Source organism: Orbicella franksi, chromosome 13, assembly GCF_964199315.1.
Source record: "Orbicella franksi chromosome 13, jaOrbFran1.1, whole genome shotgun sequence".
NCBI classification, from domain to species: domain Eukaryota; kingdom Metazoa; phylum Cnidaria; class Anthozoa; order Scleractinia; family Merulinidae; genus Orbicella; species Orbicella franksi.
The window spans coordinates 2090593-2115891 of record NC_138157.1 but is presented as its reverse complement, the minus strand read 5'-3'; the positions used below and the strand labels follow the sequence as shown (position 1 = coordinate 2115891).

At 38.7% G+C, this 25299-nt stretch overlaps 1 protein-coding gene and 1 pseudogene across 1 annotated transcript; one reads left to right on the top strand and one right to left on the bottom strand.

Moving 5' to 3' along the window:
* The first annotated feature begins 10973 nt into the window (after positions 1-10973).
* LOC145465728 (microfibril-associated glycoprotein 4-like) lies at positions 10974-18652 on the top strand. Its single transcript, XM_081449498.1, has 5 exons — positions 10974-12109; positions 12650-12799; positions 12982-13104; positions 15678-16055; positions 17515-18652. The coding sequence occupies exons 1-5, from the start codon at positions 11800-11802 to the stop codon at positions 17793-17795; spliced, it is 1242 nt and encodes a 413-aa protein (XP_081305624.1). The 5' UTR covers positions 10974-11799; the 3' UTR covers positions 17796-18652.
* Positions 18653-18656: 4 nt separating this feature from the next.
* LOC145465730 (zinc finger MYM-type protein 1-like) lies at positions 18657-20027 on the bottom strand (annotated as a pseudogene).
* Positions 20028-25299: the final 5272 nt, after the last annotated feature.

Below are 25299 nucleotides of genomic sequence, written 5' to 3'. Positions count from 1 at the left end.
GTTTTTCAAAAACGCTCTTCAAACGGAAGGAATTTAAAAACAAAGGTTTATTTGTTCTTATTTCTACGGTTAAGGTTACCGTCCACACTAACCGTCACGAAAACGGAGTTTTTCGAAAACGCTCTTCAAACGGTAGGAATTTAAAAACGCCGGCTTTTCGCTCTCTTGTGGATGGAAAAAGTTTTGAAAACACACTAATTGAACTGCAAAGCCATGAACGAAGATCCTGCCAAACGTTGGATCTCACAGGAGATCTAATCAGACAAACTTGAAAAGTAAAACGATGACAAGTCAAAGACTACTGCAAGGCTGACACAACGTCGTGTATTTAAAACAATATTTCGGCTGGCCAGACCAGCCTTCTTCAGATTTCGATGTTACTAAATTATAAAAATGAAATTACAATATTATATGATAGTGGATGTCGTAACACAGATTTCGAAACTCTCATCATGCTTATCACGATTCGATAATGTAAAAGGTTTTCATCGAGCCGATTTTCATTATAAGCACTAAAACCGATTTAAGGGTGTTTTTAACAGGTCGTATTGTTGCTATAGTAACTCATTTTGCCATGAAGGTGACTGCAACTTGTTAACAAAGATTGGGCATTTATGTCACACCAATATTGTAACAACTCTTGATAAAGAGTGGTAGTATTGACCCGTCGAAATATGACTGCTGGAAAGAGCGACAAACTGTTACCAGCCACCTTGACCGAAGAACTTGTAACTGCATTGTTTTCTTTTTTGTTCAGTTTCCACCGTTAAAAACGTGTAAAATAAATGTAATTTTTCCTTACCATTCTGAGTGGTAAAACATTATCTCTTGAACTTGACAATATTAGGCAACCCATTAAAAATTCCATCAAATTCGTCAAAGCAGGAACTTCTCCTCTAGTTTAACCTCCCCTGTCAAAAGTGAGAAACACATTCGTTCCTTCCGGAGTAGAAAGCCGATTGTTTTTTTCTTATTCAATGCAATTCAAGAACTCGTATCTAACCTGACGGTTTCGTGAATCTTCGTAAGGAATTTACAGTTTTTTAGTAAAACCGTAAGAACTTTTTCTTTTCGGAGATAACTGCTGCCGCCGACCACTGCTCTCTTTCTCATAATAAATGGCAACAGTTAAAACAATCTTTGGCTGCTGCTGTGGTGGCCGTCACAGAGGACGTCGAGGTTAGTGGTTGCACCATCCACTGATGCCATCCAATTTTGAGATCTTCTGACATTTTACGAAGACAGTACGTGTGATTTTCTGTTTTTCACTCGTATTCCGCCATCATTTTCAAACCTATCCCGCATCTTATCCTTCAAAATGAACAAATCCCTTTCCCGCCAAGTGTTTTTATCCCGCATCCCGTCATTAAAATTTCTGTCATTCCGCATCCCGCATCCAAACCTGTGTTAAAAACTCCTCTTAATATTTCTCATAATGTTCAATATCTTTCTCTGAACGCAATTAAACAGGCATGGAACGATAAAGATTACAGGTTATTGCCTACCCTGAAATGTTGCATTACTACATACACCACGAAAAATCCCTAGCCAACACAATCCCGACAATAGTTTTTTTTTTTACTCAGGTTTGAATCTTCAATATTCAAACTTAAATTTTTTTGCTTTACACCCAAGTTCCTTGCTAAACGAACTTGGAAAAGTCTCACTCTGGAGCCCAGTGTCTTGACGCCCAATTTGTTGGATCATAAAATATTTATACCGCTCTCAAAATGTCCCGAAATTAAGAGTTGTCCTTTCAAAACTAAAATTAACTGAAAGAAATTCAACCCATCTTTTATGGGTGACTATAAGAGAACGGCCATTTCAAAGCAAATGATTTAAACTTCCTCGATAGTTTTCATCACATAATTTTTAGTCTTTGCCAAAAAAAGCATCTGCTAGGGCATTGCCAAGGTGGTTAGAATATTAGCATCACACAAATGCCCAATCATTTATCTTTATGGCAGAATGGCAGATATAAAGGTTACCATGGCAACGAGGCACTCGTTAGCTTTGAGAACTTATAATTCAAAAACGTTTCGGTGAAATACATTGTTTATTATTGAATTGTAATAAGTATTTTAAGATAAAACTCCTTTGCAAAGTTGAAAAAAAATCCTTTCGTGAATTCAGAGTCATCTTTTCAAAATTGTCGCAAATTTAACATGAGCCCCTTGACAGAATATTTTAAACTTTGCAAAAAGTTTTATCTTTACATGCTTGTCGCATTTCAATAACAAAATATAAGGGGTCGCCAAGTCGTTGTTTCAGTAATGAGGTGCCAACTTTTTAGCAGGTTTTACTGCTGCTATGGTAGCCTATTATGTGACAAAGATAACCAAAATGTGTTCACCAATGATTGGGCATTATTGTAATACCACTATCACCATCGCTTGATAATTATAAACAGCCACCTTAAATATTCTTTTTGTGGTTTAATTCTTACATATTTTCCTCAACGGGAACACCGCGTGTTGCTGAATAAACCATAACAACGAGTGCATGTCGAAAGCATTGTCTGAAATTATTTCACTCGCAGACATAAACAAAACGCCCATCCTAAAAACATCAATTTATTTTCCCCAACATTGAAACTGTAAACAGCGCGGCTACGAGATCACTGCGGAGTGTAGCGGGAACACAAAAGGAACAACTAGAAACAGAATTGGAAACATTATTGACATCCGCGGCTCGTTTTACAAAAAAAGAAAGCTTTTCACTATTAACTCAAATTCAAATAAAGGAAACTAAAGTAGTTCTTACAAACATTGCCCGGATGTCTTTAGTTTTCCAATAAAATATAAAGCTAAAGTTTAACATAATAGTTTACTGCAGCCGGTGTGCAAGCTGCTTATGCTCAGTAACAGGCTTTGCAAGACTCCATTACAGTAGCTCGCTCAACTGCTCTCTTTCGGTAAGTTTATGTTAGCTGTTAACTCTGCTATTTACGAAAATTAACTCATCTGTCTTTATAATTCTCGTGTTGTATAATAGTATTTTCCATTTTATTACGCAGGAGTCGACAATTTCTCTCTCGCAGTGCCGTAAACTTGAAAACTCGAGGAAGAAGAAAACGTGAGCCAGAAAGGTTATAGTGCAACAAAGAACTTAAAAAAACGCCGACTTTCAAGTACCCAAGACAAGCCAGATAAAGCTAATGATTTTTTGGTGGAGCCTATTACTTGAACGATGCCTTAAGGTTCGTGAATGTCTTTGCTAAAATTAGTAGTTTTATATTTCTTTAAATCTCCCACCAGTTACAAATTAAAAGTCCTGGAAAATGCTGTGGACTGTTCGCTGTTTTTTTCTCTTCGCCGGCTTCTTTATGGATCGCGTATCTGCTGGCAAGCAATGCAGAAAGAAACGGAGCATAAATGGAATGGCTCTACAAGGGTTCATCGCGAAAAAGTTCTTCGTAAGAGCTCTTCACGAGTGCGATATCAGCTGTGAAACAGAAATCACCTGTCAAAGATATAACTACGTCTTAGGAGAAAAGTCGTGCGAACTGAATAACCGCACCAAGGAGTCAAGACCCAAACATTTCCGCTCAGACCCGGCACGGTTTTACAAACGACGCTTGAGCAACCGGGGTATGTGCGAAAAAATTAAGGAAGCTTAAACACAGACGTTCTTGAGAGGTGGACATCAACCAGAACTCTAATGCTATCGCCAAAGGAAGAATATAAAACTTCCAGTTTCCGTCGTTGTTTTAAAAGTGTCTGTGCTTACGATTTCTATTAATGCCTAAAATTTCCCCGAAGTAATGAAACGTTGTTTTCCCGAAAATTTAATGCTCGTAAATGCTCCTGAAGGGCTTTTTCCTTCGAGAAGAATCTCTAACTGGTGCCGAATTTTAATTGGCCCTATTTGCCACATTTTCGCAAATTTCATCCCTGGGAGTTTTCTGGGTTACGGTTCCCTGAAAGTAGTTATTTAGTTTATTTCGATATCGGCGTATCTCGCGGATATCATGAACTTTTCCCCCGTTTTTATTATTTTATTAAAAACAAGATTTCTGTGGACAGCTATCAGCCTCCATCGACAGAAACACTGTATTTATCATAATAGAAACCACAATATAATTGGTAAATTTGTAATTTTTTTTTCTCTCTCTCTCTCTTTTTTGATCCAAGTTCGTCTGGGTTCCATTTCGGAGCTCCCAGCGCATTCATGTCAGGATATAAAGGCAAGCGAAGGCAAAGACACCATTAGCAGCAAGTACTGGCTGGATCCAACTGCGAATCGAACGGCAATTTTGGTTTATTGTGACATGGACCTAGAGGGTTACTGACAATCATCTTTCATGTCATTTCTGTGTTGGTTTTAGTATGACTTGGGTTTTGACTTTGTTGATTTCTTCTCTATTTAAAATAGAATTAAGCTCGTGAAATTTTCTTTAAGTCTCAGCACTTTCATCTACTTTATAACAAAAGTTAACAAGTACAGTTCTTTCTTAATCGTTTGCAATGAAGATGTTGATGAATGTATCACCGGCAACCATGACTGTGACGTGAATGCAAACTGCACCAACACTGTTGGGGGACATAACTGTACTTGTAAGGAAGGATTTACTGGAGATGGTCGCTCATGTTCAGGTAGACTCTTCTTTTCGTGTAAAACTTGAGCAAGCTGTAATAACAGTGTAAAACGTCTGCTATCTCTTGTATAGAATAATCTTTATGTATAATATTTGCCTCATTGCATAAGCGATACAGTTTCTGATGGAGCTACAAAAATATTTTTTCTGAATACTGAAAGGGCATAGCATGATTTACTGTCCCAAGGAATTTGAGCCCGAAGTATTGAATACTTTCCGTGTGCGACGCGGGTTTAAAAACTCCAAATTTTACAAAGAATGTACGAGCTCAGTATCACTTTTGCCACACAGAAAATTTTGCAATTTTTGAAAGCCAATTTCTCCTGGAATATGGATTCTCTTCAGTCCAACTATCGTCACTTTATTATATGACGGAGAAATTACCTCACTGTCATTGGCTGAAAGCAGATCAATTTATGTGATTACAGTGCTATGCAACTTAATGCAGGTGCCCTCGTATTTTATTTAGTCATATGATAAATGAGTAGTCGTACGAAAGCTCGTATCACTCGTAATGGAAATCGTAGTTGCATATGGATGCTACACAAAAGTAACGGTTCGTATCGCCATATTTATGAGACGTTTTTCCTCGCCATAAATTGCGCCTGCGGGGACTCTACAAATGAACAAATTTCTTCCAGGAACAAACTCGCTCCAGATTGCAATTCTCATTATTTCTTTTCTCTTGCAGGTTATAACTGTGGTGAAATCTACAAATCTGGTCAAAGAAAAGGCGGTGTGCACACCATCAAACCTGACGCCGATTTTCCTGCCTTTAATGTGTTTTGTGACCAAACAAGAGCCGGTGGGGGATGGACAGTATTCCAGAAGAGAGTGGACGGTTCTGTTGAATTTTTCCTTAACTGGAGCGATTACAAAGTTGGTTTTGGTGATCCGAATGGTGAATTCTGGCTCAGACTGGAAAACATTCGCCGCCTGACCTCAGATAATAACAGCATGCTGCGTGTGGACTTAGAAGACTTTGAAGGGAATACAGCTTATGCTGAGTATAACATGTTCAGTGTTATGAATGAGAATAACAAGTACAAGCTGAACCTCGGTTCATACTTAGGTGATTCGCGTCGTTTCCTGTCCCTTTGCTGATTGTAGCAACAATTTGTAAATTCATCGATCATGAGTTAAAAACACATCGAAACGCAACAAAATCTGGTGGGTCAAAACAACAGCTAGGACTGCTGAAAGTTTGAGAGGGAGTTAAATAACACCTTCCAGACCAATGAAAACCTTCAGCTCATCTCTCGTTCTCGAATTTTCAAAATGAGACACTCACATTGAATTTTTTTCACTCAGTTGTTCCTTTTTTTTTTACACGACGGTCTACAGTGAGCTTTACATTACATTTACATTTATATTTATTGCTTCGTTTCTCGTGATGAAAGAATGTGTCTAGTCATTTTTCTCTTTAGGGCGACATGATCGTCATAGCTTTATAGAACAATGTGTTATCACCATTTCCACGAACACACATAAGTAAACACGTTCACTCGGACAATTTATTTTCATTATTAACTTTGTCTTACTTACAATAGTTAATCATTTTTTCATCCGATCAGCTGCAGGAACTGCTGGTGACTCTCTCTCTTATTATGAAGGTAAACCATTTTCAATTCGAGATCAAGGTAATGATGGCCATGGCTGTCCCACGAGGTTTCACGGAGCCTGGTGGTACAGAGGTTGTTACCTCTCCAACCTAAATGGCAAGTATCATCACACAAATCCCTCGCCCTTTGGTGTTGGTGTGAACTGGAAGGACTGGAAGGGACATGAATACTCCTTGAAGAGGACCGAGATGAAAACAAGACCAGCGGATTTCGAAACTTTGTAAAGAGAGACAACAATTTTACGCAGAATAGACAGAAATAGACATAGACTTAGACAAAGAAGCAGTTTATAGCTTAGTTGGTCGCACCCTTAGATATGGAAATGGTGCTTCCAGCTAGTTTACAGGTGCGCCAAGAAAACAAAATAACAAAGTAAAAATGTACATTTGGGAATAAATATTAAACTTAACTAACTAAGATTGTATTCAAAAATATGATTAATCATCGCAGTTATACACACAGCTTCAGCAGCTGTGAAAAAAAATCCCCGTTCAGGCCTGAATTCAAGCTTTAATTTCACAACAGCTAAGTTGTGTCTATAACTGCGATGATCGATCATACTTCATATCTTTCTCCGTAGTTCAAATTTATGATCTTTCATATATTCACTTGTATTCTTCATCATCTACGGGTATATTACGAACTGACAATGTGACTAGCTCCCAGTTGGCTTGATAGCTCAGTTGGTAGAGCACTGCACCGGTATCGCAGAGGTCATGGGTTCGAATCCCGTTCAGGCCTGAATGCCTAAAATGTGTGTATAACGGCGATGATCAATTATATCTTAATATCTTTCTCCGCAGTTCAAATATATGATCTTTCATATATTCATTTGCAAGATTATATAACTACTATAAAATATCTACAAAAGTATAACGATATAAAAGATGTAAATAAATTGTTAAAATAAAAGCGAATAACGAAATTACGTTAGACATAACCTGACATAGCTTCGTTGGAGATCATGGAAATTGCAATTCAACGAGGAGTAGGCGCATGCTCAGGTAAACATTACTTTTAATCTAAGCAGAAACTGTTTCGGTTAATGCCGTAAAAGACAGATGAAACAAGGAAAGTTTATAATAAACAACATGTGAAAAAACCGTTATTGTTAAGATCTCTCTATGCTATAATAAAACTTAATAGTTTAATGATATTATCATGTGTTAAGCCGAGTGCCCGCCTCGATTAGCCTACGCTATACGCGGGTAGTGTAACTTGTGTTTTGTAATTTCTAATTCCAATAATTGAATAAAAGCTGTTGTAAAGTGAAAATAATCTAGAGGCGGGATTTACACTTACAGTGAATTATTATTATCATCATTATCATTATCATTATCATTATTTTTATCATTATCATTATCATTATTATTATTATTATTGCTTTGATGAACCACACGATGTTTTCGAAGTTCATTTTTTAATGAAGAGAATACATTTTTCGGATGAGACATCACCCATCGTCAGTTGTACAGTGAGAAATAAATTAAAAATATGCAACAAATAGTATAACAAAGTGAGATATTAACAAGAATAATTAAGGATGAAGGCGCGAGCCAAAAAGAAAAAGGTAAAACTATTTAAGAAGTGGGAGAGTTAAAACTATTTAGGCACTGTGGGAGTAAAGGTTCTGGCCTAAGAATACAACACAATGTCTCCGTTCAGGGCTGGAACCCGGACCGTTCGATCCGGAGTCGACCACGCTAACCATGAGGCCATGGCGCCTCTATGTTTGCAAATAGTGAACTCCAAATATTATAAAATGTAGATACACTAGATCAGACCACCCAACCTGAATCATTTCCCTCTTATCTGTTGTATAAAATAAACGAAACGAAACTAAACCTGTACAGATAAGTCCATTAAGTGCAATCATATATTTTTGAGTAGAGGCATGGTGGGCAATTACCAAAACAAACTTCCTGCATGCACAATTAAGAAAAGAAAAAGTAAGAAAAACTTCCAAAAAAGTTCAAAGAGAGCCACGCGAGCGAATTGAAAGCGAAAATTGAAAACAGTTTTCTTGCCAGACATGATGCTGGAAAAAACCTCTTGCTCAGAAAACTTGCCCAAAGATTTTTTTTTTCAGTTTAATATTAATCCTATTTGGCATTCTTCCCGGCTGTCTATTCTACCCACACTAATGACGAATATTTATCGATAAAAAGTACAGCTGAAGAATTCCGATGAAGAATATATATTAGGTCCTGGAATCAAGTTCAAGAGAAACGCAACTGGCATGGAAGATCGGGAAACTATTTTCCCGGCAGAATTTTCCAAACTTACATGAGAGTAAAGGGGGGAAGGCAAAGGTGTATTACTGAAAGGAACGTGGGAGAATTTACCAACAGGTCTTGTCCTGGACAAGTGCCCGTTGTCATATTTATATGGGGCATTTACTAATTATGTCTCTCAAATATCCGCGGAAACTCACGAATGAGCTGAACAGGTGAAAGTTGTTTAATATATCTTCTATCTTCCTTCCTTTTAAGCTAGATCACCTTTAGGCACTGCATTAGACCATGAGCTATAATAATCGACTGAATCTTCGCTAATGCAAATGATTTCAATTTGGAAATCGGTATTTCTGCTTGCCTTTTTCCGTTCAAGAGCAGTCGAAGGCTTTGCAAATGACAATTTATTGCCTTGACACTATCTGGTGGATAAGTTTTGCTGATTATTTCCATCCAGTTTATTCTATCAACAAACATGGATAATGAGTATTTATTAGAAGACAAAACTCCTTTTCTGCTAAACTGAATGACGTTAGATCTCGGCCGGGGTTAAGTTTTTATATTATATATATCGTCAGCTTGGAAAGAAATTCAAGATAAAGGGTCACATTTTCGGTGAAGCTCAGTTTGATCAAATTTAACAAAGGCTAAAACTCGTGGGTGTTTGAGTCGTTAAACAGGTGTGCAAAAAGACGTCAAAAAAAAAAAACTTAAAAGCAGCGTAAATATTTCTAAGAATAGAGGCGCCGATTTTGACTATTTTTCGTTAATCAAGCCAAACTACTTTGGTCCATTATGTTTTATATAGGACGGAAGTGCATGGGGCCGGGAGCTCAGAATCTCAATTATCGGTTGAAACAGTTTTCGACGATTTCTCGACTCTAAGGTAAAAATTTTAACCCATTTCTCAACTACCAATAAAGTTTGCTAGTATCAGGCCTCAGCTGTCAATGGAAAAACGCATCAGTCATTTCTCAGCTCAGAGTTTGTCCAACTATCAGCTATATCTGTGCTAGGTAATTAGCTTGTATAAGAGAAGTAAATTCTTACCATAGATTCTCTCGTCTTGTGTGATGCATTAATTAAAACAAACCCACGACTCAACAATGTTGGACTCATGAAAATTTATGACTATGTCATTAAGTTTGTGACAAATGACAACCTGTTTAAGTTTGCCTTCCTGTCCAAAGTGAGTGATATTTTCTTGCTTAAACTCACGAGCAATCACTTTTCGTACGACTCGCCACAAACATCCAAAAGGATGGCTTCTTTTCAGATTTCCGAGTGTAAAATCGCAACTATTGTATGTATCCTGACTGTTTCGCTTGGAGTCATATACCCACTATGTTTTGGTTGCTCTGGTAAGTACATTTCTTAATGTGTAACGTGCAGAATCACAAGAATATTCTCCAAAGGAGGTGCGGTAACCCGAATGCTAGTGAGGTTGTCTCAGGTCCGGATCGAACAATTCGGGGTTTTAGCTCTGGCCAGTGTTGCTTTTCCTGGGAAGCCACTCTACTCTCTTAACTGTCTCAGCCCCGGCGATTGGTGAATTACTAAAGGAACCTGATAAAATGCTGAGTTAATGCACTTCATCGTAAGGCACTATCGACACTCACACCATGAACTACATCCTCCAAACACCTGAGCCCGCCGCGGTGCCGTGTACTGTTCCACTTTTCCACCAGCGTGAACCATTAACTCTACACCTACCCTATTTTTCTTAATTTTAGTAGGTTTTCCACATCTCTTGATTTTGCATGTAAATAATTAGATCTACTCTAGTTAAATTCTCTGCATTATCGCCTGCTCTGACATGTCAGACAAAGTTGGACCCCGTAATTTCAGAACTATTTTCCGTTTCCCCTGAGAGTTCGATTAGAAATAGCGAGATTCAACTGATATCAACCGTGCGTATTGACTTGTTCTTTACCTCGGAGACTATAACCCCGAAAAGTTTCCCTGACACACATTTTTGCTGCGTTTCGAATAACTTTTACGTTGGTGATTCAAACAAAAGTTTGTTTCAATAATTAATATGTACTTTGAATTCGGTATTGCTGCTAATGGAATGATCTGCCACCAGTAAAAGAGATATACAGCATATTTTTTATCACCTGCTCTCTAAAACGTCCGCAATTAATTTGGGCTTTAGTTTTGCTTCCTCTTTTAGCAGCGCTTAATGACACGCTATATATAAACTTTTAAACTCCGCTTGCAGACCTATAAAAAAAATCAGCTTTTGTATAAGCATGAAGTTAATAAATTTTATGCTTTGTTTTGTTTTTCAAAGACGACGATGGAGTAATAAGGTCCTAACTTTTTAACAGGTTTTACTGCTGCTATGGTAGCCTATTATGTGACAAAGAGAACCAAAATGTGTTCACCAATGATTGGGCATTATTGTGATACTACTATCAACATCACTTGATAAAGATTGGTAGTATTGATTTATCAAAGTATAACCAGCCACCTTAAATATTCTTTTCGTGGTTTAATTTTACATATTTTCCCACAAAGGGAACACCGCGTGTTGCAAATAAACCATAACAACTAGTGAATGTCGAAAGCATTATCTGAAATTATTTCACAGGCAGACAGGAACATAAACAAAACGCCCATTCTAAAAACATCAATTTATTTTCCCCAAAACAGCGCGGTTACGAGATCAGTGCAGGGTGTAGCGGGAACACAAAAGGAAGAACTAGAAACAGAATTACAAAAATTAATGACATCCTGCGGCTGGTTTTACAAAAAAGAAAGCTTTTCACTATTAATTCAAATTTGAATAAAGGAAAATTAAGTAGTTCTTACTAACATTGCCCGGAGGTCTTCAATTTTCCAATAACATATAAACTTACATTTCAACGTCATAGTTTACTGCAGCTGGTGTGCAAGCTGCTTATGCTCATTAACAGGGTGAGCTTTGTAAGACCCCCATCACAGTATCTCGCCCAACCGCTATCTTTCAGTAAGTTTATATTGGTTGTTAATTCTGCTATCACAAAAATTAACTCATCCACAACGTGTGTTGGAAAAAAATCTTTATAATTCTCGTACTGTCTGATACTATTTTCCATTTTATTACGCCGGAGTCGACAATTTCTCTGTTGCGTTGCCGTAAAAAATCGCAGAAGAAGAAAACGTGAGCCAGAAAGGTTAGTGCAACTAAGAACTTTAAAAAGCTCCGGCTTTCAAGTACCCAAGACAAGCCAGAAAAAGCCAATGATTTTTTGGTGGAGCCTATTAATTGAACGATGCCTTGAGTTTCGTGAATGTCTTTCCTAAAATTAGTAGTTTTGTTTGTGTTAATCTCCCCACAGTTACAAATTAAAAGTCCTGGAAAATGTTGTGGACCGTTCGCTGCTTTTTTCTCTTCGCCGGCTTCTGTATGGATCGCGTATCTGCTGGCAAGCAATGCAGAGAGGAACGGAGCATAAATGGGATGGCTTTACAGGGATTCATCTTGAAAAAGTTCTTCGTTAGAGCTCTTCACGAGTGTGATATCAGCTGTGAAACAGAAATCACCTGTCAAAGCTATAACTACGTCTTAGGAGAAAAGTCCTGCGAACTAAATAACCGCACCAAGGAGGCAAGGCCCGAGCATTTCCGCTCAGATCCGGCACGGTTTTACAAAAGACGCTTGAGCAACCGGGGTATGTGCGAAAAAAAATAAGAAAGCTTAAACACAGACGCCAGTTTGAGAGGCGAACATCAACCGGGAGTTCAATGTTATCGTTAAAGGAAGAATATAAAACTCCCATTTTCCGTCATTGTTTTAAAAGTGTCTGTGCTTACGATTTCTATTAATGCCTAAAATTTTACCCGGAGTAATGAAACGCTGTTTTCCCGAAAATTTAATGCTCTTTAATGCTCTTGAAGGGCTTTTCCTTCAAGAGGAATTTCTAACTAGTGCCAAAGTTTAATTGTGCCCATTTGCAAAATTTTCGCAAATTTCATCCCTGGAAGTTTTCTGGGTAATGGCTCCCTGAAAGTAATTACTTTTTTTTTTTTTCCATATCAGCGTATCTCGATGAAATGATGACTTTTTCCAAGTTTTTAATATTTTATTAAAATCAAGATTTCTGTGGGCAGCTCTCAGCCTCGATCGACAGAAACACTGTATTTATCATAACAGAAACCACAGTATAATTGGTAAATTTGTATTTTTTTTTCCTCCCTTTTTTTGATCCAAGCTCCTCTGGGTTCTATTCCGGAGCTCCCAGCGCATTCATGTCAGGAAATAAAGGCAAGCGAAGGCAAAGACACCATTAGCAGCAAGTACTGGCTGGATCCAACTGCGAATGGAGCGGCAGTTTTGGTTTATTGTGACATGGACTTAGGAGGTTACTGAGGATCAGCTTTCATGTCCTCTCTGTGTTGTTTTTAGCATGACTTGAGTTTTGATTTTGTTGATTTCGTCTCTGTTTAAAATAGAAGTAAACTCTTGGACTTCTCCATGAGTATCACAGCATTTTCATCTTCTTTATAACACTGAAAAGTTCTTTTTTAATCGTTTGCACTATAGATGTCGATGAATGTATCACCGGCAACCATGACTGTGACGTGAATGCAAACTGCACCAACACTGTTGGCGGACATAACTGCACTTGTAAGGAAGGATTTACCGGAGATGGTCGCTCGTGTTCAGGTAGACTCTTCTTTTCGTGTAAAACTTGGGCAAGCTGTAATAACAGTGTAAAACGTCTGCTATCTCTTGGATAGGATAATCTTTATTTATAATATTTGCCTCATTGCATAAGCGATACAGTTTCTGATGGAGCTACAGAAAGTGTTCTGAATATTGAAAGGGCATAGTATGATTTACTGTCCCAAGGAATTTGAGCCTGATGTATCGAATACTTTCCGTGTGCGACGCGGGTTTAGAAACTCCAAATTTTACAAAGAATGTGTAAGCTCATTAGCGCTTTTGCCACCCAGAAAAGTTTGCAGTTTTGTAAAGCCAATTTCTCCTCGAATATTTCAACCAAAGAGCCAAGAATTTCACCAATTACTAAATGTGACAAGCTCTTTAAATGTTTGTAGTCAATTCGTGTCTAGCGTGATGCCTTCTCTGCACAAAGTCGTATGTTAATGAGGAAAAATGTAAACAATGACATCAACAAAGATTCTCCTATAGTACCTCGCTGAGGAAATACCATTCTTGGGAAGTGGTTCGTTTGACTACATTATTAGAATCATCAGGCGCCGTCCGTTGTTTCTAAGACAAAGAATTGACAGCCGGGTCGATGCCAAAACCGATTTGAACTCTACTCAGTCCAACTATCATCACTTTATTATATGACGGAGAAATTACTTCACTGTGATTGCCTGAAAGCAGACAAATTCAGAGTAATTACAATGCTGTGCAACCTAATGTAGGAATTAGCAAGGAGTGACAGGCCTGCACAACTTCTAACAATGGAAACTTTTGTACCATGTAATATATGACCCCTTTATAGTTTTGCTCTTACGAGTATGTCTTTTAGGGATTTACCTCTTTTATAGGATATTAGTGGTGGCTCTTTGAAAATTTTCCGTAGAGAAGGCTGATTTTGTATCAAGTGCCATTTTTCCATTAAAACATTTTTGAGGTTGGGCACTGATGGTTGATATTGTATATGATCAGAACAGCAAGCAATTTGTGGTTTTAAGCAAGACCGCGGTTTCGAATCTTCACGATTCTCGTCAGTTGCTATTTTCAACTATTTGTAAGTGGAACAGTAGAGTGTTTAACTCAATTCTGATCTACCAAGGGACTTTTTGGCGGTTTGGGTTTATATAGCCACAGCATTTTGAAGTTGGGATCGAAAAAGGCGCATTCTGATTGGTCCTTGCCAGTCAATCAGTTTGCTGTATTTTCGATCCTATATGCTCTCAAGCTCTAAGTTGTGTTTTTGTAGAGGTGGTTAAGTGGATTTTTTCATAATGTAACATGGCTTTTGAGTACTAGTATCGTTTTGTGTTAAAATACACTATGTTTTGAATGCTTTTGCTCAGTTATGAAGTAAAGCGTTCAGTATATCGTGCGTATTTCTTGATATATTCTTTTAAGTTTTGTACTGTTATTTTGAGGTTTCGCGTGTCAGAACGGGGCTCTGTCTGGAAAGTATCACAGTAGGAATTAGCAAGGAGTGACAGGCCTGCACAACTTCTAACAATGGAAACTTTTGTACCATGTAATATATGACCCCTTTATAGTTTTGCTCTTACGAGTATGTCTTTTAGGGATTTACCTCTTTTATAGGATATTAGTGGTGGCTCTTTGAAAATTTTCCGTAGAGAAGGCTGATTTTGTATCAAGTGCCATTTTTCCATTAAAACATTTTTGAGGTTGGGCACTGATGGTTGATATTGTATATGATCAGAACAGCAAGTCCCTTGGTGGATCAGAATTGAGTTAAACACTCTACTGTTCCACTTACAAATAGTTGAAAATAGCAACTGACGAGAATCGTGAAGATTCGAAACCGCGGTCTTGCTTAAAACCACAAATTGCTTGCTGTTCTGATCATATACAATATCAACCATCAGTGCCCAACCTCAAAAATGTTTTAATGGAAAAATGGCACTTGATACAAAATCAGCCTTCTCTACGGAAAATTTTCAAAGAGCCACCACTAATATCCTATAAAAGAGGTAAATCCCTAAAAGACATACTCGTAAGAGCAAAACTATAAAGGGGTCATATATTACATGGTACAAAAGTTTCCATTGTTAGAAGTTGTGCAGGCCTGTCACTCCTTGCTAATTCCTACTGATGGCGCGAGCAAAGAGAATTTACATCTTGATGATCAAAGTAAACAAGCTGTTTTTCTTTTTTCGTCGCGGTGTTTTAGAGTTATAGAAACACTCGTGAAAGTTTGGGAGAACTCGAAAAAGCTGGGGAAAAACTCGCCTGCGGCTCGTGTTCCCACTGCATTTCTCGTTCTCCCAAACTTCCACTCGTGTTTCTATAACTCGATAGAAACAGGGTACATGTAGTCGTGCGAAAGATCGAGATATTTGCACTCTCATAATGGCTTGGACAATTTTCAGAGAATTTTCAAATATCACTCGTAGTGGAAATTGTCAACCGTAATTGCTTATGGATGTGTACACAAAAGTAAGCTCCTATCGCCATATTTGTACTGCGCCTGTGGGGCCTCCGCAAAAGAAAACATTTCTTCCAGGTAAAAACTCCACCGCCATATCGAAATTTTCATCATTTCGTTTCTCTTGCAGCTTATAACTGTGGTGAAATCTACAAATCTGGTGAAAGAAAAGACGGTGTGTACACCATCAAACCTGACAACTTGCCTGCCTTTGATGTGTTTTGTGAACAAACAACAGCCGGTGGGGGATGGACAGTGTTCCAGAAGAGACTGGACGGTTCTGTTGATTTTTTCCTTAACTGGAGCGATTACAAAGTTGGTTTTGGTGACCTGAATGGTGAATTTTGGCTCGGACTGAACAAAGTTCACCGCCTGACCTCAGATGGTAACAGCATGCTGCGTGTGGACTTGGAAGACTTTGAGGGGAATACTGCTTATGCCGAGTATAACAAGTTTGGTGTTATGAGTGAGAATGACAAGTACAAGCTGAAACTCGGTTCATACTCAGGTGACTTAATTTAAAAAAGATCAGTTGTCTCGGCCTTTAAACGTATAATTTTGTCCTTTTTTCGTGTACACGGCTGTAGATACGAAATCCTGCAGGTAAAAGCAACAGCGAGGACTTTCGAAGTTGAAAAACAGTTTTGTCAACTCTCACCGAGAGTTACAAAGGTTAATCTTCAACTCTCAAACAGCCTAAAATTTGACCATTATTTTGCACATAAAATGTTGCAAACGGAAGCTAAGAGTTAGTGATGAGTGACTTACAAGGTTGAAAGGGGGGTTTAATCACCATAAGGGCTGAAAAACCAATCCAGGACGGGATGGGATGGGATAGGAGAGGATGTCACGAAAGTCGTAAGACGACTGACCATGAAAAGACACAATCTATCAATAAAATGTCCATACCTATCACCGATAAAACCCAGAGTAAGCAATTTGCTTTTTGAATGGTATTCCAGGGGTGCTTACCATTTACAAAAACCATCCGGTTGGAAATTTCAGGCTTAAACATTAAAAAATTAAATGCGACGTTGCGGGAGAGGGAATCGCTATAAAGTATATCCACATCAACTAGAGAGACTTAAAAGAGCAGAACAATAGCATCACCCTAAATCACAGCCCATATTTTCTGGAGCTTTCCTAACGGAATGGCGCGAAATATTTGATTTTCCAACTGGAATTTCCGGTTTTCCCATGTAAATGGTAAGTAACCCACTATTCAATTCGGGCCCTCTGAAGTGAAACCATGGAAACACAACAATCTACTGTATAACACGCAAATATTGTACTTGTTAAATTTTCCTTATAAGGAATTCGAAAGTGACGTCAGGGAATATCAAAAGGATTAACTTTCAACGGTCCAACGTTCTACAATGTAATCGTATCGTCCCGGGAGGGGTACTCCCATATATGGGCTATATAGCTATGCATATATGCCGCGGGATAGGGTATGGTTTTTAACGTTGTCGATCCTTAAATAGTGTGTTATTTTTGCCCCCGTTGGCATTGTATTCCCGGTGTGATTCTTTACTGTAGGGTAGCCCAGCTAAACAAATCTGTTAAGACTTAACTATTTGTAATTTCCAATGAAACGAAATTTAGTTGAACCGTTCACGCTATTCTTGGTTTTTGTTTTTCCCCGTGATAGGGTGGCGTTTGCTTCATCCTTAAATAGGGTCAAAGTTGAAGACCCCTGGGACACATCCGAAATTTACGGACGTACCCCCCTCCTTCCCACCCCAGGCGTATCGTAAACCAACCAAATGGTGGCCCTATTAGGCGTTTCTGGGATATGGGATATTAGTAAAAATAAATCGGGATATGAGATATTTAGGGGAAACATGAATAATGGGATATGGGACATTTAGAACAGGCTAATTTTCGAAAAATATTGGACAATTAAACGGAATATGGAATACCTCGGTCTCGCATGACAGTTATTCATTTTTTAATTTGATATTCAGGTAATGCTAGCGACTCTCTTTCTCATCATGGCGATCAACCATTTTCCACTAAAGATCAAGATAATGATCAACATACGAACGGGCAAGGAGAGGTACACTGTGCGAGCAGATTTCACGGGGCCTGGTGGTACAGCTCCCCTTGTCACCAATCCAACCTGAATGGCAAGTATCATCAGACAAATCCCTCGCCCTTTGCTGATGGTGTGAACTGGAGGGATTGGAAGGGACATAGATACTCCCTGAAGAAGACCGAGATGAAAACTAGACCAGAGGATTTCTAAACTTTGTAAAGACCGGCAACAATCTTACACAGAATAGACATGGAAATAGTAGTAGAAATGGACACAGACACAGACATAGACACACACACACACAGACACAGACAGACACAGACAGAGACACACACAGACAGACATAGACATAAAGATAGATATATACAGATCATGAAAATTGCAATTCAACGACGAGTACGCGCATGCTCAGGCAAACATGGAGTTCAATCTAGGGAGAAACTGTTTCGCTTAATGCCGTAAAAGGCAAACGAAAGAGGAAAGTCTATAACAAACAACATGTAAAAAACTTTTATTGTTAAGATCTCTCTATGCAATAATCAAAACTTACTATAGTCTTATGATATTATCATGTGTTAAGCTGCCCGTCTCGATTAGCCTACGCTTTATACGCGGGTAGTGTAAGTTGTCATGGTAAATTGTAATTTGTATTGCAAATAAATAAAAATGTAAAAAAAATGTTGCAAAGTGAAAATATCCTAGAGGCAGGGATATCATACGACTGATTAACAAGATCGGACGACCGCGAAGCGGGAGTCCCATTGTTAATCATGACAGTGTCGGAGCAGGGTAAAATCTATTGGGGGCACCCGACCGAGCGCCGAAGGCACGAGCTTCTAGGGGGTCCGGGAGCATGCCCCCCCTCCCCCCCTTGGAAGGTTTTGAAATCTGGGCTCTCTAAAATAGCCTTTCCAGCCTTCTGAGAGCAGTTTACAACAATGTTTAACTGACTAAAGTCATTGATCGGACATGTTACATGAACGTTGTACTCTCCTAATTGAACAGGTTTATTATACAAATTGACAGTGTTGTGTAATAAATAAATTACTTACCTATTACATAGACCCCACGAACCATTTCATTTCATTCGGATGCTTGGGTTGCATGCGAGACCAAAGACAGTTTTCGTGGCAAATCATTTGGGGTAAATGTCCCGAACAACTGTTTTCTGTTCTCCTGTTTGACAACAAACTGGTTGGCTGTAGCTACCAGGTCAGTCGTGTCAGTCCTGTCCCTGTGGATGTGAAGCATCATGAGATGGTTCAACCTTGCGTCTCCAGTTGTTGAACGGAGATAAGTCTTTACGCACTTTAAAGCGTAAAATGACCGCTCACTTGCGGCATTCATCGCTGCATTACCAACAATAACTTGCCCAGTGTGCAAATCTCAGACAGGAGCAATTTGTGGGAATCATCAATTGACTGAAACAATGATATTAGGTCATCAATCTTGAATCTTGACGTGTCAAACCCCATTGAGGCAGCGACTTGTGGGAGGAGTAACAGCTGGCCTTCAATGCAAGATGGCAGGCATCTAAATCTTCACCATAAACTTTCAAAACTTCGGCCAGTTCAGCATCATACACTTCTTTGGTAGTAGCCTTCAAAAGGAGCTCCTGGAGGTTTGTGTACACTGTAAAGTCCTTCTGGTCAAATCTTGATGTGACGGCGGTAGTTGCAAAATCAATGGCTTCAAAATAAACTCGTTTGTAGTGTTCCTTGTCGGTTTGAGGAAAATGATGAATTTCTTGGTTTCCAAGCTCGAATCTTTCCGGTGCTTTTCTCTTTCTCGGAGGCACGGGGTCTTCAATAAACTTGATTTCCTTGTCTTTTCTCTGTAAGATGCGATGCCAAAACAGATCAAATGACTCATCGCTTCGATCTGGTAAGAAGGTTTTAACCACATCCCGAGCCAGTATTTTTCCTTGAGCTGCTGAAATTGAAGAACTCTGCAAAGCACGGCTCAAGTTGTCGGTTTGTCGCAAAATTTTCTCGCCTAAGCAACAATCAAAGAAAAAACTAAACTGTGTCATTACACTTTTCACACCAGTGATTCTCGATTTCATTTTTGTGTCTTTCAATACCTCAAGTGACCAATCCCAAAGCTCCATGATCGAGTTCACCATGGTTGTTTAGCACCAATGCTAATGCTTCGCCACGAAACAGTCCATCGCGTCGGGCAAAGAGCATGAACTCCGCGAGATTCATTTGCGGTTTCTTCCTTAGTTTTATCTAATTGTGTGTTTTTCACCACCTTTCCAGTTTCTCTGATTGTATCAAGTGCATCACTCATACACTTCACTGATTTTATGGCATCAGCAACAGCCAAGTTCAAGGCACGGCCCTAACAGTGTGTATACAAACACTTTGCATTGACAGATTTAATCTTTGTTGCCACTCCAGTTTTCTCACCGGCCATTGTTGCAGCACCATCATAGCATTGACTACGAGCATTCTGAATATTAAGATTCATTTGCTGCAGTGCGTCCCTTAGTGTTTCTACGATCTGGTCACCAGTGGTTCTCGGCAATGGCAAACATCCCCATGAAGTCTTCATGAATAATAAACTTGTCGTTAACCCAACGAATGCACACAACTAGTTGCTCCTTGACAGACACATCTGCTGTCTCATCGGCCATTATTGTAAAGATCTTAGCATTCTGAATATTCTCTGATATTTCCCGCAGCATACCTAGAGCAAGAAGATAGTTTCATTTGCATTTTCACCACTGATGAAGAGCCAGCAGCCTCGAAACGTATGGATTTTTACGTTTTTAATATATATTTTCGCCCAGTAATGGATATTACTAAGAAGGTTGTGAATGGGGGCTACAAATCCCATTTCCCAGTCCAAATTTTGCCCAAATCCCATCTTTCCAGACTACCTATTTTCATTGTTTTTTGTTTGTGATTCGCAGTTCCCCTTTTCTACTTCTTCATGCATCTCTACTAAGTTTCTTATCTAGACCAAGAACATCGAGGATCTCGTTTTGAAAAATCGTGGATGTGTATTTCTCAGTTCTGCGATCTAACCACTCAATTATTCTTGGGTTTTCTTCAGATCGCAGTTTCAGCAGTTGATAGAAGTTTCAGTTAATCTCACCCTCACTGTGGGTGTCCCAATTTCCTCGAAGTGGTTGAGCCTGTCGAGCTAAATAACGAACGTTTGAAAGGATCGTGAGTAGAATTCTTCTGTTTATTGCTTTTTCCTTTACATGCTTGTCAGACAACAACTCTCCGACATCGCCGACTGTCTTTGCTGAGGTTGTAACATATCTGGCTACTGCTTCCCTGTGAGATTCAGACGACATGTGTTTTTGAAACTTATTCTTTTTAGCTATTGCATTTTTCCAGTTCCCTTAGCCAATCCGCGTAAATTTCGTATCAGCCTTTGCCGAGGAAAGCATATTATTTTGGATGGCTTTCATACAAATGAAACAAAACACAATATCAGTTTTCTCGTCGTAATGTAACCATGGCCGCTGTTCAGCTCTTGGGTTGATTGGGGCCTTGTAACACTGATACCAGACCTGGTGCCAGTAAATCAGGTTCTTGGCTTGTGGGGATTATGCTTGAATTCAAAGTTCTTGAAGTTCCTGCTGCCTGTGGGCCAGATGTTCCAGCTTAAGATTTTTCTTCTAAACGAGCCTGTTCTTCACGGTTTTCATTCTTTGATGGTTTCGATGGCTCACGATCAGCTCTCACCCATTTGAGGATTGTGCTTTGCTTAAAAGCCTCTTGATTTTTCCCTGTCGAAGCCATAAAATTTCATGCTTTATCGAACCGAATGTTGAAAGGTTTTGGAAACAAGCAGGAGGAACGTGGCCGCTGACCGAACGTGCCTATCAAGATTATTGGCTCAGTTTACAGCGGTCAAACACAAAAATCCAATACCACTTTCGGGTTTCGCTGCTTTAAACTTTGTAAGAATTTGAAGAAAAAATGTGCTGGACATTTGTTGTAAAACGTTATAAAGAAAAATTAGAGTTAACCAGAGTGTTAATTACGCTAAGAGAATCCAACAGTATCCCAACATTATTACTTTTCTGCTTTCGAATATTTTTATTACGTGCTAGTCAAAGTTTTTTTTTTGGGGGGGGGGGGGAGCGGGGGGGCTCCCCGTGCTACGGCACTGCATGAGTATGATTACAGACTGAATTGGACGACCCGATGTCCTGTTACCAATTAATCAAAACCATTACAATCTCACACTATTTGAAAAATAGCTTTTAATAGTCATTTTTAAATATCATAATTAAGAATATGGGAATAGCTCGCACAATGGCTGTTACGTTTCTTTCAAAACAGTCACTGTAAACTAAACCTTCACAATGTTACAAAGTCAGTCTGTTGTATTGGTTACTATACTGACTGTAATCGATGTTGTTATTGATGGATTTAGTGGAGAGGACTTAAAATGATTGGCTCATGTAACTGTCCGATTACAGCCAACTGTCCGATTACACTGTCCGATTACAACTTTGCAGATTAATTAGAGCAAAATACACCAGTTTATGCAGCAATCACGTTTGAGAAAATTATAATTGTTATGATTATTATTATTCCTGTATATTTATTCTAAATTATATTCAGCATATATCAAAGCCAGCAATGACATCAAAATGTAACTTTAAACTATCAAAGGGAGGCAAAGTATTGAAGCCGGATTTTAATTAATGACAGATAATTACCAAATTACCAGAAAATAAAAGAGAGAGATCGTCTCTGGGAAAGTTTCCTCTGTTTTTGTTTTGATTTGCCTCATGAAACAGTTCTTGTGACTGCAATTTTTCTGTAGTTTTCACATTAGGAAAAAAACAGTTAAAATCAACGAAGTGGAAACTATTCTATCCTGCGTGGTTGCTTTTAACACGAGCGGAAATAATTATGCCGAGCGGCTCATAATTATGTTGGGAGGCTCATGATTATACTGAGAACACACAGCAACTATTACGTACGGAACACCGCCATATGTCCTGGGTTGCCATAGCGTAATCATCCATGAAAGTGAAAATTTGTATAGGTAGTCGTATGAATGCGTCTGCAATTAAGGGATTTACACTACGAGCGATATTTGAAAATTCCTTCAAAATTGCACGAACCTTTCGGCGAGTGCAATTGGAAAGAATTTTCAAACACTAACAAGTAGTTTAGATCCTTAATTGCTCGGCGAGCCTTTATACGATTACTCATTTATTATATGACTGGGAAAATCACGAAAGCGCGCGCGTATTTGCACTGCAGTGGAAATTAAAAATTAACTATAGATTTGCCTACTCTCAGCCAATCAAAATGAAGTAATTGTCTCAGTTATATAAATAAAACAATATATCAGGCAATCCATTAAACCAATATAAACTTTACCAAAAAGTCTGGACCGCAGGAAAGTCATAACCAATTTCAGATAAAAACGACAATAAATTTTACAAACATGTTTTGGCAGAAACTTCTACCTTCATCAATGTAAATATTACAGAAGATGCAAATTGAATAGAATAGTGAACTCAACCCTTAATCAACAACTTTACACTTTAATTTAAGCCATCTCTGTAATCCGCACGCATTTTTAAATTTTGTATACGCACTCGTTAGTATGTACCAGTTATTTCCATACAATTTATTTGTATTGTTATATTTACACTGAAAAAGGGATGGAGAGGTTTCTTCCGAAAAATGATTAAATCAAAATTAAATTATCGTTTCATATCTGAGATATAAACATGCATTCTATTAAATTCGCCAAAACCGTCAGGAGCTCCTGCTCTAGTTAAACTTCTTCTCCTCAAAAGTGAAAAAAAATAAACAGACCGTGGAGGCTGAAACTCACGAGCGTTCACTTCGCACACTTCTCTCCACAAACAGACGAATGGTTTCTTTGGAGATTCAGCATAACATTGCTACTATCTCTTGCCTTTGCATCTCGTTTAGGAACATATTCCCATTATGTCTTGGTTGCTTTGGTAAGTGTTTCAGTTTCTTGTAGTTTTCTCAGTCTGTTAGTTTGCGCTAACCAAGACTTTTTCATATCTCTGCTAAGTTCATTTTGTCGCCAAAACATTAAATCTGCTTTAGTTAAAAGTTTAAGTTCTACAATCTCTTCATTTCCACATCTCAGGAATACACGCATGCAAACCGACTTATTTTACTCATTGTCTGGTCGCACAGGATCTTCGTGAAAGCCTTTTCAGCCAGAAAAATAACATTTTCCCTTTTCGCAAACTTACACAACCTAGAAAAACTTTTCGATTTTCTTTCAAGATCTGATCTTCATTATGGAAAACGTTGGATAATTTGTATCACAGAAAGATTCAATGTCTGTGAAAGATATATACTGGAAAAAATACAGATCCTGAAGCATTGTAACCCTCCCTTCTCCCTTCTGATAACAGCACGGCGATAGAAACGATCTGCCGGTGTGAGCAGAAGGTAAATATTTTTATCAGAGGAAGCCATTTAGATATTTTTTGTTTGTTTGTTTGTCACAGACAACGAATGCCGCAACATCATATTCAAGGAACCAGTTGCAAACAGAGCAATGAAGAATCACGTGATCAGGAGTGAGGCGGTCTCTAACGAGGGGTCCTGTCGACTGTTCTGTTATATGGAGCCCAATTGTGTGTCCATCAATTTGGGACCTTTAAAGAGAGGAACACATAAATGCGAGTTGAAAAATGCTACGGATGAAAACCAGTTTATCACCTTTCTTGACAATGAACCAAGTTACACATATCTGGCCATTGAGGTAATGTAAAACAGTCTTAACTAGTTATACAGAGTTATGCTGAATATTTTCGGCGACACATGCATTTGTTAAATAAATCACAAGACTAGAAAGCTAAGAGTAAACATACATAAGAAATTGTAAATCATTTAAATTTTTTTTCCCTCCTGATCTAGCTAGAAATATTTCAGTACAATATATACAATCCATAATGTCTAGTCATTTATTTGCTCCCATCGTTTCTTTCTCTCTCTGAACAGAATCCCTGTAGTAGCAGCCCATGTCTGAGCAATGGCGCATGTCAAGCTGGATTCACCAGTAAAGGTTTTCGTTGTCTTTGTCGCCCAGGATTCACTGGAACAATTTGCGACGAAAGTAATGTATACTGATAATTTATGCGTATCAATTTCTGAAAGTTCAAAATATTCAATCGCCGGAGACCCAGGAACAGTTGATGGAGACCAAGAAAAGTCGACGCGGCGAGGGAAAAAATGGCCGCGAAAAGTAGAAGAGAAAGCGAGGAGCCCTGGGGAGAGAGTCACACCGGGCCTAACAGCTCTATGAATGCTTTCTCCTGACAAGGCAGAAAAAATTCGTTGCATTATTCTTCTTAATCGGTGAGCATCAGAGCAAAGTTCCTCTCGTCTGTGAATTCAAAGCCCACTCAAAAGCAAGTACGTATTGCAATGTTTGAGTGACTTTTTTCTTCGCGTTTCGACTTTCCGCTCCCCATAAATAGCGCCTGCTGGGTCTCCGCGATTAGAAAAATTTGTTTCAGGTACAAAATCGCTCCATCTCAAAATTTCAATCATTTTTTTCTCTTGCAGCTTCGGCAGCTTACAAAAACTGTGGAGAAATTTATAAATCTGGCGGAAGAAAAGACGGTGTGTACACTATCAAACCTGACAACCTGCCTGCCTTTGGTGTGTTTTGTGACCAAACAACAGCCGGTGGGGGTTGGACAGTGTTCCAGAAGAGACTGGACGGTTCTGTT